Source organism: Euprymna scolopes, chromosome 19 (genome assembly GCF_053919585.1).
Source record: "Euprymna scolopes isolate OS-2025 chromosome 19, ASM5391958v1, whole genome shotgun sequence".
In the NCBI taxonomy this organism is placed as follows: Eukaryota; Metazoa; Mollusca; class Cephalopoda; order Sepiida; family Sepiolidae; genus Euprymna; species Euprymna scolopes.
The window spans coordinates 86,999,558-87,012,842 of NC_136500.1; the positions used below are offsets into that span (position 1 = coordinate 86,999,558).

The following is a 13,285-nucleotide window of genomic DNA, read 5'->3' on the forward strand; positions in this document are numbered from 1 at the left end:
ACACTAGTCATAGTCATGAACTACAACAGCAACTTATACACAAGTCTCACTTACACACGTGCAAAGGCAACAATTTGTTTATCCAAACTATGGCCTGCAGGCCAGATTTGGCCCACCAAAGTCTGTAATTTGGCCCATGAAGTTCTTATGGAAAACGTAAACATATTCAGGAAAAATTTAAAAAAAATGAAAATGCCTGAAAATAGTGTGGTAGTTTTTCTTTTTGTTCAAAAACTGATTAAAAGAATGAGGTTTCGGAGAACAAATTTCAATAAAAAGCAAAGCTAATGAACAAAGAGTTTAAGACAGGTCCAGGTCATTTTTTATTTAATTTTTTATTTTATCCTCTGTAGCTCTAAAAAGTCAGCACTATGGCCCCCTGTTCGAAAGGTTTGGTGACCCTTGGTCTAGACTGTTTCAACTAATTCTTTACTTTTGATTCAATGTTATTAAAATAAAGTAGTCTTTTGTGAGTGGTAAGACACAAATATGAACACAAACTGGATGAAAACGATGCTATGTGTATCAACAATAATAGGTATTTATTATACTAGCAGGACCCATTAACTGCTGTTGCCCAGTGGAAGCATGACAATTCTACCTTCAAAACAAACTACGGTTGTTGTTGGTGACCACTGCTATCCCTGGAAAATAGCAGACACTGGCGGGTGTGGCCCAAATGAAATAATCTGGCTTCCACTGTTGGGCATTGTTTTCCAGTGGCAGCTAGTGGAAGCCACTGTCTGTGATTGTCAGCACTGTTGGTTAGTGTTGGTTTGGGGCGATAACCTGCAGGTACTGGCAGATTCTAAAAAAGCATTTGAGGGAAAAATATCATTACATACTTATTTATTATGCCGAAATCAGAAATAACTTTAAAAAATTCAAGCAGTTGCTTGAACTTGACATGATGCTCTGTAATGAAATGAAAGAGAAGACGAAAGAAAAGTATATGGAGAGATTCAAACTGATCCTTAAATTTCAACCAAATCTTAGGAACCTGTTCAGTCATTAATTCATCGGCTGTTGCTGTAATTTAGTACGGTGCGGCTTTTGTAGGAAGAACACAGGAGGAAATGAAACAGCTGGATAGAGACACATGGAAATTATTAGTCATAGTCATATGAAAGACTGTCCATACTTTTTTTTTTTTTTTTTTTTTTTTTTTTTTTTTTTTTTGGCAGGAATTAATCCCTATTTTAGTCACATAAATTTGTTTGACATGCAAGTTGTGTTCATGTTTGACAAAACGTTTGCTGGTTCTCAAAATAGAGAAAGAAAGAAAAAAATGGTCAGTACTCTTAACTCTCAACGTGGTACTTAAGAGGCTTTTTCTCTTCCACCACTTGTTTGCTTCTTCTTGCCCAATCAGCTGTCATATTTTTCTTTTCATCCTCTTCCCAACCGACAGCAACCTCATGTGCAGGAGATAAATATCACTCCCATGAAACAAATGTCCTTTCATACTGACACCTCAAACTACGATAGCGCCTAAATTTGCATGTATCTTATTTTTCATATCGGACAGGTTTCTGGTTCAAGTACCAGCACTTCTCTACAGAGGGCATGCACCAACCGTGAGCGCTTACTGCTGTGGATCTCCACACCGTTATTACAAGTATGGAACACTTCACCCAAATTTTAATGATTAGGCTGTACATCACAAAGGAGGAAGAGGACTAATTGGGATTGAAAAATATGTCTAGGGAGAGCTTAGAAATGTTCACCACTACTTGGCTAAGTCATGAAGTATTACTTGCAGCAGTGTTTTTTTTTGGGGGGGGGGTTACACAGTGATCACCACTTATCAAGGGTCGGAAGCCACTCAGGGACAAGGGTTATTGCAAGTACATTACGTTAGTGTGGAGATTTGATGAAGTGTTTACTTAAGGGGGCGATTCATTAGGAATTAACGTTGGACTTGAAGACATCCAAGTTGTAGTCCGGTGGGAAGCAGGCAGACGGAACAGTTCCACAGGCGTGCAGTTCTAAGAAAGAAGTTTTGTTCATGGAATCCGCGTTTTGATTCAGGCACAGATATAGAGTGGGGGAAATTTTTCACAGTGGATTCAGCTAGACGGGTGTTTTTCGTGAAAGATTGGCGAGGAGGGACCAGAGATTGGAGTTCAGACGAGCACTTGCTATGGAAATAACGATAAAACAAGGATAGGCTTGCAACGTCTCTTCTGTGTGAGAGAGGTTGCAGGGTACAGAAAAGGGCATCCTCCACTAAGCCACGAAGTCTATTTTGTACTCTGTCAAGGCAGGATAGGCTGTTTTTAGCAGCTCCTGCCCAGATATGGCAACAGTATTCCATCCTTGGACGTACTTGGCTTTTATATAGATAGAGAATTGCATCAGTAATGAGATATCTTCTGGAGCGGTAGAAGGATCCCACCATCTTTCCAGCGACCTTGGCAACAGACTTGATGTACATGTTCCATTTCAGATCAGGAGTAAAGGTCAAACCCAGAAGCTTGTCAAAACACGGGGCCTCACCCAGACGAGAGCCATCCATCACAATTGATGCCAGATGGGGATCAGAGCGTTGATGATGTAAGGATAGGAGTTTGGTTTTGGATGCATTAAAGGTGGTGAAAGAAAGAGCTAGATAAAGAATCATTGAAATATTAGCAAAATTACAAGAAAAGAATCGAAGCAGAAAAGTTTAGAGTTGGAAAAAAAATGAAACTTTATGGTTAGTTTGAGATACTAAGGCACTAAAATGTCAGGACATGTAGGATTTTCTGTCTAAAAGTGACTTGAAAAGAGACATAAAATTTTATATTTGCTGCTCAGAAACTGGCACTAAATACTAATGCAATCAATAGAAACATCTATGGGAACGACTTCTGATAAGAGCAGGCTAAGTGGTGTGACTCCTGAAACAGTGTCATACATTGTTAGTGCATGTTCTACACTAGCTCAAAGAGTACAAATGATGCCATGATAAAGTATGCACAAATCTGCATTGGAGTTTGTGCCAAAAGTTTAGAATATAAGTGATTCTAACATCACTCAAATGTGGTAGTGGAAAATGAGAAAGTTAAGATTCTTTGGGATTTGATGGTTCAGTGTGACTGTGAGATAACTAACAGGAAACCGGATATTGTGGTTGTGAATAAAAAGACAAATGAATGTCAAATTATTGATGTGGCTTGCCCAAGCGACATCAACTTAACAGGCAAAAAGAATGAGAAACTACGGAACTATCAAAAACTGAGGGTGGAGATTGCTAGGTTGTGGAACAAGAAAACTTCCATCGTGCCAACCATTATAGGTGCACTTGGCTCATTTCCAGATGATCCTGAGGAACAATTGAATTCCTTGGGAATCAAGTACAACAAATTCTAGAAGTCGGTTCTACTTCGCATAGCAAACATCTTACATCAGGTGCATTTCATCTAATTGACTCTTTAAATATGCTCACTAGTTTGGGTGTAAAAACCTGCTCTTGAGTTAAAAATTAAGCGGTGTAAAGCATTACAACATCATGAACGAACGCAATAATAAAATATCGTTAGCTTTTTTTACATTACTGAAAAAAATTGGGTACTTTAACAGTATCTGAACCAAACTTTTTTTTATTACCCTAACTTCTAAGCTCAGTTTTATGTTTGGTTCAAATTTTGTCGAAATACCAAAAATATTTAAAATATTTGGTCAATATGGCCTGGTTGTCCCATTGAAAACTTACCTGAAAAGAGTTGCATTTTAGGGGTATTACCCCAAACCTCCTCACATTAAGAATGGCTTTGGGAATAAACATCCGCAACCTCCCCACGTTAAGAATGGCTTTGGGAATAAACACCCTTTGCATGTAAGTCTTCAGTGGGACAACCAGGCCACATTGACCAAATATTTTTGTAAGCAACGTGCAATGTTGTATAATAAGATTACTTTCACCTTTGTCCTTAACAGCCAAAATATAAAACCTGATGATTTAAAGTATCAAAAGCACAAACAAAAACACTTGAACCGATAACAAAAGATAAACAATAAATAAAAATAAAAACAAGTTTAGGTGGTCCTACAGAATTTGAACTGACCCAGCAGAATCAACCTGGTTTTTGCCAAACTAAACCTAAATCTTAGTTTCAGGTTGGGTCAGAGTTAGTTTAGGGTCAAGTTAGGGTAATGGTTTAAAAAAACAAAAAAAACAGTTTAGTTAAAATTCTGTAGAAGTACCCAAATTTATACTTATACAATGCACTAATTATTTGAAATTATGACAATAGTTACGATTCCCTTAACTTAATGACCGAAATTAAAATCTGCAAATTCGAATTTTATCAGACAAAAACGTATTCCTATTTACTTGCCTCTCCATGAGGGCAAAGTTGGACACAAGGTCAATTTTTAATCTACAGAAAACCCAACTCCCCAAAAAGGGACACTCTGGATTAGGATAAAAATAAAAATTGCCCCAGTCAAGGATTTTTAACACTTACCAAGGGCAGAAAAGGTGTGGTTACTTTGCTTTTAAAGAAAAGGCCTACAAAATATTTAAAATTTTGATAAAAAGTATATCTTTTTATCTATTTATATATTTAAGATTTTCAAATGTTTTGAAATAAAAGTTCATCAATGGTCATATTAGCATTGTTACTTGTGTAAAATCTTACCCCAAGCTATTTCTAACTATAAACCTAAATTTCTATGAAATAAAATAAAAATTGATAATATTAAGAAAAATACAGTAGGTGTCACATTAACATTGTTACTTTATGTAAAATCTTAGAAATTTTTCATTTCTCTATTTCAGCATGCATACCCGTGATTCTAGATGAATAAAAGCTTATTAACTGGTTTTCATTCAGCTTCCATGTTCCAAATCATTACAATTCATTTATTTAGAATCTAATCTAAAATGGACCAATTTCTAAAGCTTTTCGATGGTAACCCTTCAGCGCGTGATACCACAGACGATTGGACACATTGGTTGCATACATTCAACAACTTCCTAAGGTCAATCGACTGTCCACCAACCAGCAAACTAGACTTTCTTTGCAATTACATCGCCCCTCCAGTGCACAAATTAATAAATCGCAACTCATATAAACCAGCCATCGCTAAACTTCAGTTTCTTTTCATAAAGCCCTCTAACATTGTTCATTCTAGACATCTTTTGGCAACCTCTAGGCAGGAGCCAAGTGAAACAATTGATTTTTTGCATAAGTTAGATTCGCTTACTGCGGATTGTTGTTTTGAGGCAGTAGCAACCAAAGAACATTGTGACCAAGCAGTTCGTGATATCCTCATAAGCATTTATGCTCATATAATTCAACAACTCTAAGAAAAGGTCACTCAATTTGAAAGATGCTCCCGACGTAGCTCGTTCTCTAGAAACATCCCAGAAACAAGTCGAATCTTATATCAACCTCACACCATGTAGCGTCACCATCAATGACTTGTGAGGTTTCTCATACTTCCGAAAATGTTTCAGCTGCAGTGGGGAAAAATTTTTTCTTCTACAGTAATTGACAACACCCACGAATTAAATGCCCCACCCATATGGGCCCATGATGCAGTCTGTGGAAGCTGTGGCAAGAGGGGACATTTCCAACTAGTCTGCTGATCAAATCGCTCCCCTAAGGTGACTTTTGCTTGTGAATTACCAATCGCATTCGTTGTAACTGCTGCATCACTTGATTGTCTGTCAAAAGCCATAGTTAAACTTTCAGTGAATGGAGTAATCCTGGAGGCTCTGGTGGATATTGTTAGCTCAGAAAGCTATATATCATCGAACATCATCCATAAGTACAACTGGCCAACACAAACTTCTCGTAGGAGATATCAATGGCGTCCACAGCTTTATCAAGCAGTACGTTAGGTCACTGATATGCAACATCTATATATAGAAAAGGCAAAATGTGTGTGCACATTTTATGTATGTTTGGCAAAGGCTTCTTTCGCCGGACTTCTCGGGGGGGGGGGGGGGTTACTATTTCTTAGAATTTTTTATGTACCGTCTAAATCATAATATCTAGGATATGTGAATGCGCATCGCGTTTAGATTTATTTAGATTGACTTTTATAAAAGTTGCGCTATTTCGCTGTGTCGGCTGTTTGTTCGGCTTTTTAGTATAAATAAAGTGAAACTAAATTGAAACGGTGCGTGTTCTCAACTTCCATGCCAGAACGTACAGAAAGCAATCAGCTTTTGATCAGTGCGGTAAAAACCGTCATACCAGAAAATTGCTTTCATTTGGACACCCCCATTTTTTATGGGGAGCTGGTTTTCAACCCAACATCTTGATAAAACAAAACCAAAGCAAACTTGACTGCGGGATTGCTGTTTGACCTTATTCACTTTTTAGTTAAGTCATCACGCTTTTTTCACTTTCGCCTCAAGGATTCGGGTTCAAGCATACCTCCCCTCCCCCAAATTTTTTATTTTTCAAATACCCGGGCACTGCCGGACTGTACTTACTGCATCACGTTCGTTTTTGTAATTGTTTTTTTTTCCCGATTTTTTTTTTGAAGTTTTAACATTTTTTTTTTTTTTTAATAATATTTAAACAGGTTATGACTTCGCTTTGTTTTGATTTACCCCCCCCCCACACCACCACCATGCACACCTCTAAACACCCGGGCAACGCCGAGTACCCCCGCTAGTAAGCATATAAAGGGTTTACCTACCCGCGCTTCAAACTTTAAGTCCTTTCTTCTTTGCTCAGATGTCTTACTTAGCCACAACTTTCTCAAACTACACTCCAAGGTACAAATACCCTTTGGGGGTCACAAAGATCCCTTCTCTGTATGTGCCGTAATGGCGTCTCATCTTGTTTCTCCGCCACTATTCAAACATTTATCGCCTGGTTGCAAGCCTATTGCTACAAAATCCAGAAGACACTTAGCGATCCATCAGCAGTTTATACAATCCGAAATTCATGACCTTCTAAAAGATGGTGTTATCGAACCCTTTCACTCTCCCTAGAGAGCACAGGTTCTAGTAACCACTAATAATTGACACAAGAAGTGTCTTATCAGACTTTCAACCAGTTCACGTATCTTGATGCTTATCCTTTATTAAGAATTGATGAAAAATGCTCGCTATTCCGTTTTTACTACCCTGGACTTGCAGAATGCGTATCATCAAATACCCATACAAGAAGAGAAATCCACAGCTTTCGAAGCCTAAGGAAATCCATATCAATTCTGCCATATTCCATTTGGCATAACAAATGGTGTATCATATTTCTAATGATCAATAGACAAGCTAATAAAACCCGAGAAGGTTGCGGACACTATATGCGACCATAATATGATGGAACACGATGAAAACCTTAATCGTTTCTTAGATGTTGCCAGGAAGTACGGCATAAGTTTCAATGAGAACAAGAGTATTATGCGAACTGAGAGAGTCACCCTCTTAGGATATAAAGTATCATTTGGAGTTGTAAAACTAGATCCTGAACACTTCCATGCTTTAAGATATCTACCCCCACCACAAGATGCTAAATCACAAGTTGTTGGAATGTTTTTATATTATGCTAAATAGATTCCTCATTTCTCAGATAAAATTTGACAGCTAGCACAGAACCAATGTTCCCTATATCAAGATCCTGCTTAGCGGATTTCACCAACCTCAAAGAAGAAGTCGAGCATGCTTCACCTACGACTGTTGATCCCAACATACCCCTTATCGTAGAAACCAACGCTTCGGACATTGCCCTGGCTGCCACTCTCAATCAGAACAGTCACCCAGTTGCTTCTTTTCCCAATCTCTTTTAGTCAGTGAGCAACATTACTCTTCAGTCAAAAAAGAAGCACATGTCATCATCGAAGCAGTGCATAAATGATCGTCATCTTTCCGCCTTTGAACTCATTACAAACCAATGCTCTGTGGCTTTCATGTTCAAGCAAAATAAAGAATGAGAAGGTAGAATGCTGGAGAATCGAACTATCAGCCTTTACATTTAATTTAATATACCGTCCTGGGAAAGATAATGCAGCTGTAGACACATTCTCGAGCGGTTTGCTCCTCTAATTCAACCAGTCTAAGAAGCCTACATGTTTTATTGTGTCATCCAGGCATCACACAAATTTCTCATTTTGTACGGCTGTGTAACCTCCATCGAGGATGTTTGACTAAGATTTTTTCTTATTCTTGCGGTGCGCTCAACACTACTTGTTTTTCGAACAGAATAAACATTTTACATTAAATAAAAAGGTAAAACTTGCAGAGAACGCTCTGTTTTACGGTTGTTTTAAAAAGGGAACGGAAATTTAAATTTCGTTCCGTTTTAACCAAAAGTAATAATAACCTTCAACAATTGTACTTTTTATATAAAAAAAAACCCGAAAGATTTTATTTTTATAAAAATAAAATTTTATTAACAAAAACGAAATAATTTCATTTTTAAACGAAAAAGGTCAATTTGGTATACCTTTTTTGATATTTTTTTTTTCTTTTTACAGAAGTTCAACTCACTGTTCACATTCTAAATGTTGACTTTTACAGGTTTTCAGGTATGCTTGCAATGAATACCCCCCCCCACACCTCCCCATGTTAAGAACGGCTTTCGGAATTTGGTACTTCGAACATATGACTATTTTGGGCAATACTCCATGTTCAATGAGAAACCTACTTAAATCTTCTTGTTCCCAAAATTTTACTATTGCATAAAAGTTCTTATATTTGCAACTTGTGCACATATCAAGGGTTATGTTACCATTTTTTTTAACTTAATTTTTATTATTTTATTTAAAAAAATTTTTTAATTCAATTTTCACTTCAAACAAGGTACAGTGCCACTTTGAAGTAGGGGGCTACTATCGGGGACATAATTTGTGGGGGCATTATGAAGAGAAATGAGTAGCAAGATGTTTGTTCACATTACACTTGAACTTCTGCATATCAGTACAGTTGAGACTTGCAGTTCTGGGGAAGAAACTATCGGAGTAAAAGGCTTTCTTACACCTAGGGATCTCTACTGTAAAAGGGTGGGATTAGTTGCTTGTTGGGTTTGTCGGGGGTAGTCACGTTGAGGAGGTACAAGTGCTTGCAGTTCGTCAGAGCATTCACCATTACAGTATTTGTAGAACAGGCAGAGAGATGCAACATTTCGTCGATGGGACAGAGGCTGAAGCCTTGATGACAGTTCAGGACCTATCAGGTTGGCAACTCTCTTTTGAACCCTGTCCAGGAGTGAGAGACAAGCAGCAGATGCACTAGCCCAAATGTGACAACAGTACTCCATACATGAGATACATGATACTTTCAGGCATAAGTAATTTTCTAGCACGGTAGAGAGAGAGAGCCCACCTTCTTTGCAGCAGTCTTGGCAATACTCTCAATGTATCTATTCCAGTTCATGTTCCCAGTAAACATTAGGCCGAGGAGTTTAAAAGAAGTACTTTCAGGCAATGTGTTCTTGGCCATTCCTATTGGTGGTAGAGAAGGTTTCTTGTAGTCATTGAAGGAAACAAGCTTAGTCTTGGCAGCATTGAATGTGAGCATCCATTTTTGTCCTTATTCCACTACAGATTGGAGGTTATCCTCTAGTATTACTGACATTTCCTTAGATATGTGTTCATTTGTTTTCCCCCTCATGCCTGTTAATATGGAGAATGGTGTTATTGGCAAATATACCCATCTCTGAAACAATTTTATCAGGGAGGTTATTTATGAATATCAGGAATAATAAAGGTCCAAGCATAGATCCCTGAGGTACTCCCACATTTATATCATATTGTTTAGATGTACGACTGTCGAGGACAACTTGGATTTTTCTCTTACTTAAGGAGTTAATTACATTATGTATTCTTCCAGTGATACCATATGATCTAATTTTCTTTAGAAGATCATCGTGCCATACCCTGTCAAAAGCCTTAGATATATCAAGGGCTACCGCTCTACCCTCCCCTGTTTTGTCCAGTGAACAGTATATACGTTCAGGGACTACAGTTAAGATATCTGCTGTTGAACGGGCTTGCCTAAATCCATATTGTTTGTTGGTCAGGAGTTTAGCAGCTGTTAGGTGTTGGACTAGGGCTTGATTAACTAAGGACTCAAATATTTTGACAAAAAGTGGGAAGAGGCTAATGGGGCGATAATTTAGTGGGTTAGTTCTTTCACCAGAATTCTTGAAGACTGGTACCACAGAAGCGTTTTTCCAGCAGTCGGGAAAGCAAGATTTGCTAAGGCATCTATTGTAAAGTTGGGAGAGAACTGAAGCAACCTCAGCAGAGCATTTTTTTAATAGCACAGCCGGGATGATGAGATCTGGTCCAAATGCTTTTTTTTTTTTTCATTTTCGAGTTTTTGAGCACATGTGTAATTTAAAAAATGATTAAAAGGGAATGAAATTTAAATTTCCATTCCATTTTCAAAACAACCGTAAAGCAGAGCGTTCTCCACAAGTTTTATCAAAATGGGTTATATATATATATATATATATATATATATATATATGATGGCAGCAAATTCGTTTTTGAACATTGCCATTGCTTGATATAGCACAAAAAAAAAAAAAATAGAAAAGATAAAAGATATACAGAAACACGAACACAAATCAGTGATGGACCGCACAAAGGTGGCTTTTAAGCCCTGCCAAACACTGGCATTCTTTGGCACACATTGTGCAGACATGTGTGCCACTAGCAGCACGTTCTTGATGGTCACTTCTATGTATAATCACATGCCTCTTCAAACCACCTGTTTTGTACGTCCACCCACAGTTGACACAGGTTAAATCTGGTATATATATATATATAACTACTTAATTTACTCACATAAAATTAATATACGAAAGTATAGATTTATGCATACACTTTAAGTATTTACTTCAACAAAAGTGCTCAATACGTAGGTAGAGCTAGTTAGTAAGTTATAAAATATATATGGCGATTAAACTACACTGAATATTCCGCGTTTCATCCACTAAGAATCCTAGAGTGGATGAAACGCGGAATATTCAGTGTAGCTTAATCGCCATATACATTTTATAACTTTATATATATATATATATATATACACACACGGACACATTTATTTTTATTTCTTTAAAGATGATGACTATATTTTCTGGTCGAATTATTTTGGCATTTTACGTGTATGATAAAAGTCTACATTGGCAACGCGAAGTTGGGTAAGAAATTTAGGTGCTAATGCAGAGAGTGATCCGCGCTATTTTTTAAATTGTATTTCCATGTTTAATTAAAGTCTTATGTTTTTTTTATTCAAGTATAGAATAGGTACAAAACACCCTCGCTTCCCCATGTTAAGAATGCCTTTTTAAATAATAACGTTTAATGTTATTATTTCAGCACGGACCACTCCTTGCATGAGTACTGAAATTTATAACGCAACGCATTGTGCAAAACGATGCTTACTAAAAAAGTTATATATATATATATATATATATATATATATATATATTAGGTACCTTCAAACCGTTGTGTAAAATGTCATCATTATACACAATAAGTTGTGACGTCACCATTTCGTGTGTTTGGGTCAATTTCTATGGGAGATCATTTATGCAGAAATTTATGAATAAATAAAATGTACAATAAAAAAAAATGGATAAAAAACAATATAAGACTTACTTTTTATAAAACAAATAGATTTGTAATAACGAACTACACAGATGATTAAATTAATTTTAACCTGTTCTTTTGATACATGTATCTAAAGATGCTGTGCTTACACGCGTCCATACTTTTTTGGAAAAACGGCACAAAATTGGAATATCACCCTCTGTCATTTTTAATAATCAAATCCAAACGAATTTTTTTAGTCGATTTTGCTTTTGTAATTTTTATTATCTCAAGAGTCATATATTCTATTATATGAATATATTTTTTTTATTATTGGAAACATATATATAAAAGCTGTTTAAACGTCATATTGCGTAATATTTGAATTTAATATCATTTAAAGCTTTTTTAAAATAATTATTTTTTAGAATGCTGCTTTTTGTTGTAATTCAAATAATTATATTGCCGAGAAAAAAAAAAAATCAAGAAAAATTGTTTATTTTTTTTAACATAATAATATTGATTTTATGTCCAATTTTATTTACAACTTTAAGGTAAGTGAAAAAAAGACGGGATTTTATATATAACTATTTTTTAATTATTTGATCTTTTCAGCTTTAAAAATGTTGAAAGTTTTATCAACCTACATTTATTTTTTTAGTTTTCGTAACATGAAATATGAAGGGAGGGGGGGTAGAGCATCTAAATAAATAAATATTTCCTCTAATATATTTAACGAAACCTACTTTTATTATGTAAGTGTATTTAATAATGAATAAATATGGGAAATTTCAGGAAAATATGACTTATTTGATTTTTGCTAGATTTTTAAAACATGGGTGTGTCAACAGCTTAAAAAACGTTACTTCATAGGAACGTTATTTTAAAGCTTCGATAATGTAAACACGATTTTGTCTCGCATTTTCATTATTTTTGTATGCTGTAAAATTTTTTTACAAATATTAGCAGTTTATTTGAGGCTTCTTTTAAATGGTAAGAAGGTTAGGATAATATTAAATTACAGTTACATCGTATTACATACGGGTGGGTTAAAACTGGTGCGCGTTGGAGGTACCTAATGAGAGATCAAAAACATTTCATTAACCACACTGGACTTGGATTAGTGGGTTGGGTTAATGAACGAAAGGGCATCGTGCATCTGGTTTCGAAGCGCTTCTTCTGCCAAAATAAGTTGCTTTGGAATAATGCCGCAACCCATTTCGTTCCAATTACTTTACGTGATTATTCATTTTTATAGTAAGGAAAAAGATTTTTTTTTTTTTTTTTTTTTACCTGCACAACTTATCCCTGCCGGAGGTCTTCGCAACAAATTTAATATATTGTGTAGTAAAGTCCGGAGTTGTTGCGGCTACCGGCAATGTTATGGACTCCATCGTGCTAACCACAATACTTCCACCAATGTGTTGGATGTTATTATTTGTATCTTCCATTCTTCTTTTAGTTCTGGATGATGTTTATTTTAATAAACATCAAAAACATTAATCACGCCCAAAACAGCTTTAAAACTTTCGTTAAATAATATCATGTTACTCAACACCGGCTAATCCTCACATCAACTCGTCGTATTAACGGTGTTCGCGGCTTTTTGTCCCATCTGAAAATTTTTCCGGCATAAGTTTCGCTCCTTACGTTTTGTATTTCCTATTTTTCACAATGTTTTTGGCCGATATAATCCTCGCCCTTCTTCAGCTTCATTATTCGAATTTGGAATCTTCTAGTCGAACTCAGCAAGCTACTAGTTGATTTTTTTTTTTTTATAAACCTTTTAGTCGAACGT

At 36.1% G+C, this 13,285-nt stretch overlaps 1 protein-coding gene across 1 annotated transcript in view; it reads right to left on the reverse strand.

Moving 5' to 3' along the window:
* LOC145239821 (peroxisomal membrane protein 11A-like) overlaps positions 1–13,082 on the reverse strand; it is a 33,956-nt gene extending 20,874 nt beyond the window's left edge. Inside the window, exon 1 of the mRNA XM_080103353.1 lies at positions 12,781–13,082. Within this exon, the coding sequence (XP_079959479.1) occupies positions 12,781–12,938 (158 nt within the window). The 5' untranslated portion in view covers positions 12,939–13,082. The remainder of the gene's footprint in view (positions 1–12,780) is intronic.
* Between the last annotated feature and the right edge of the window lie 203 nt (positions 13,083–13,285).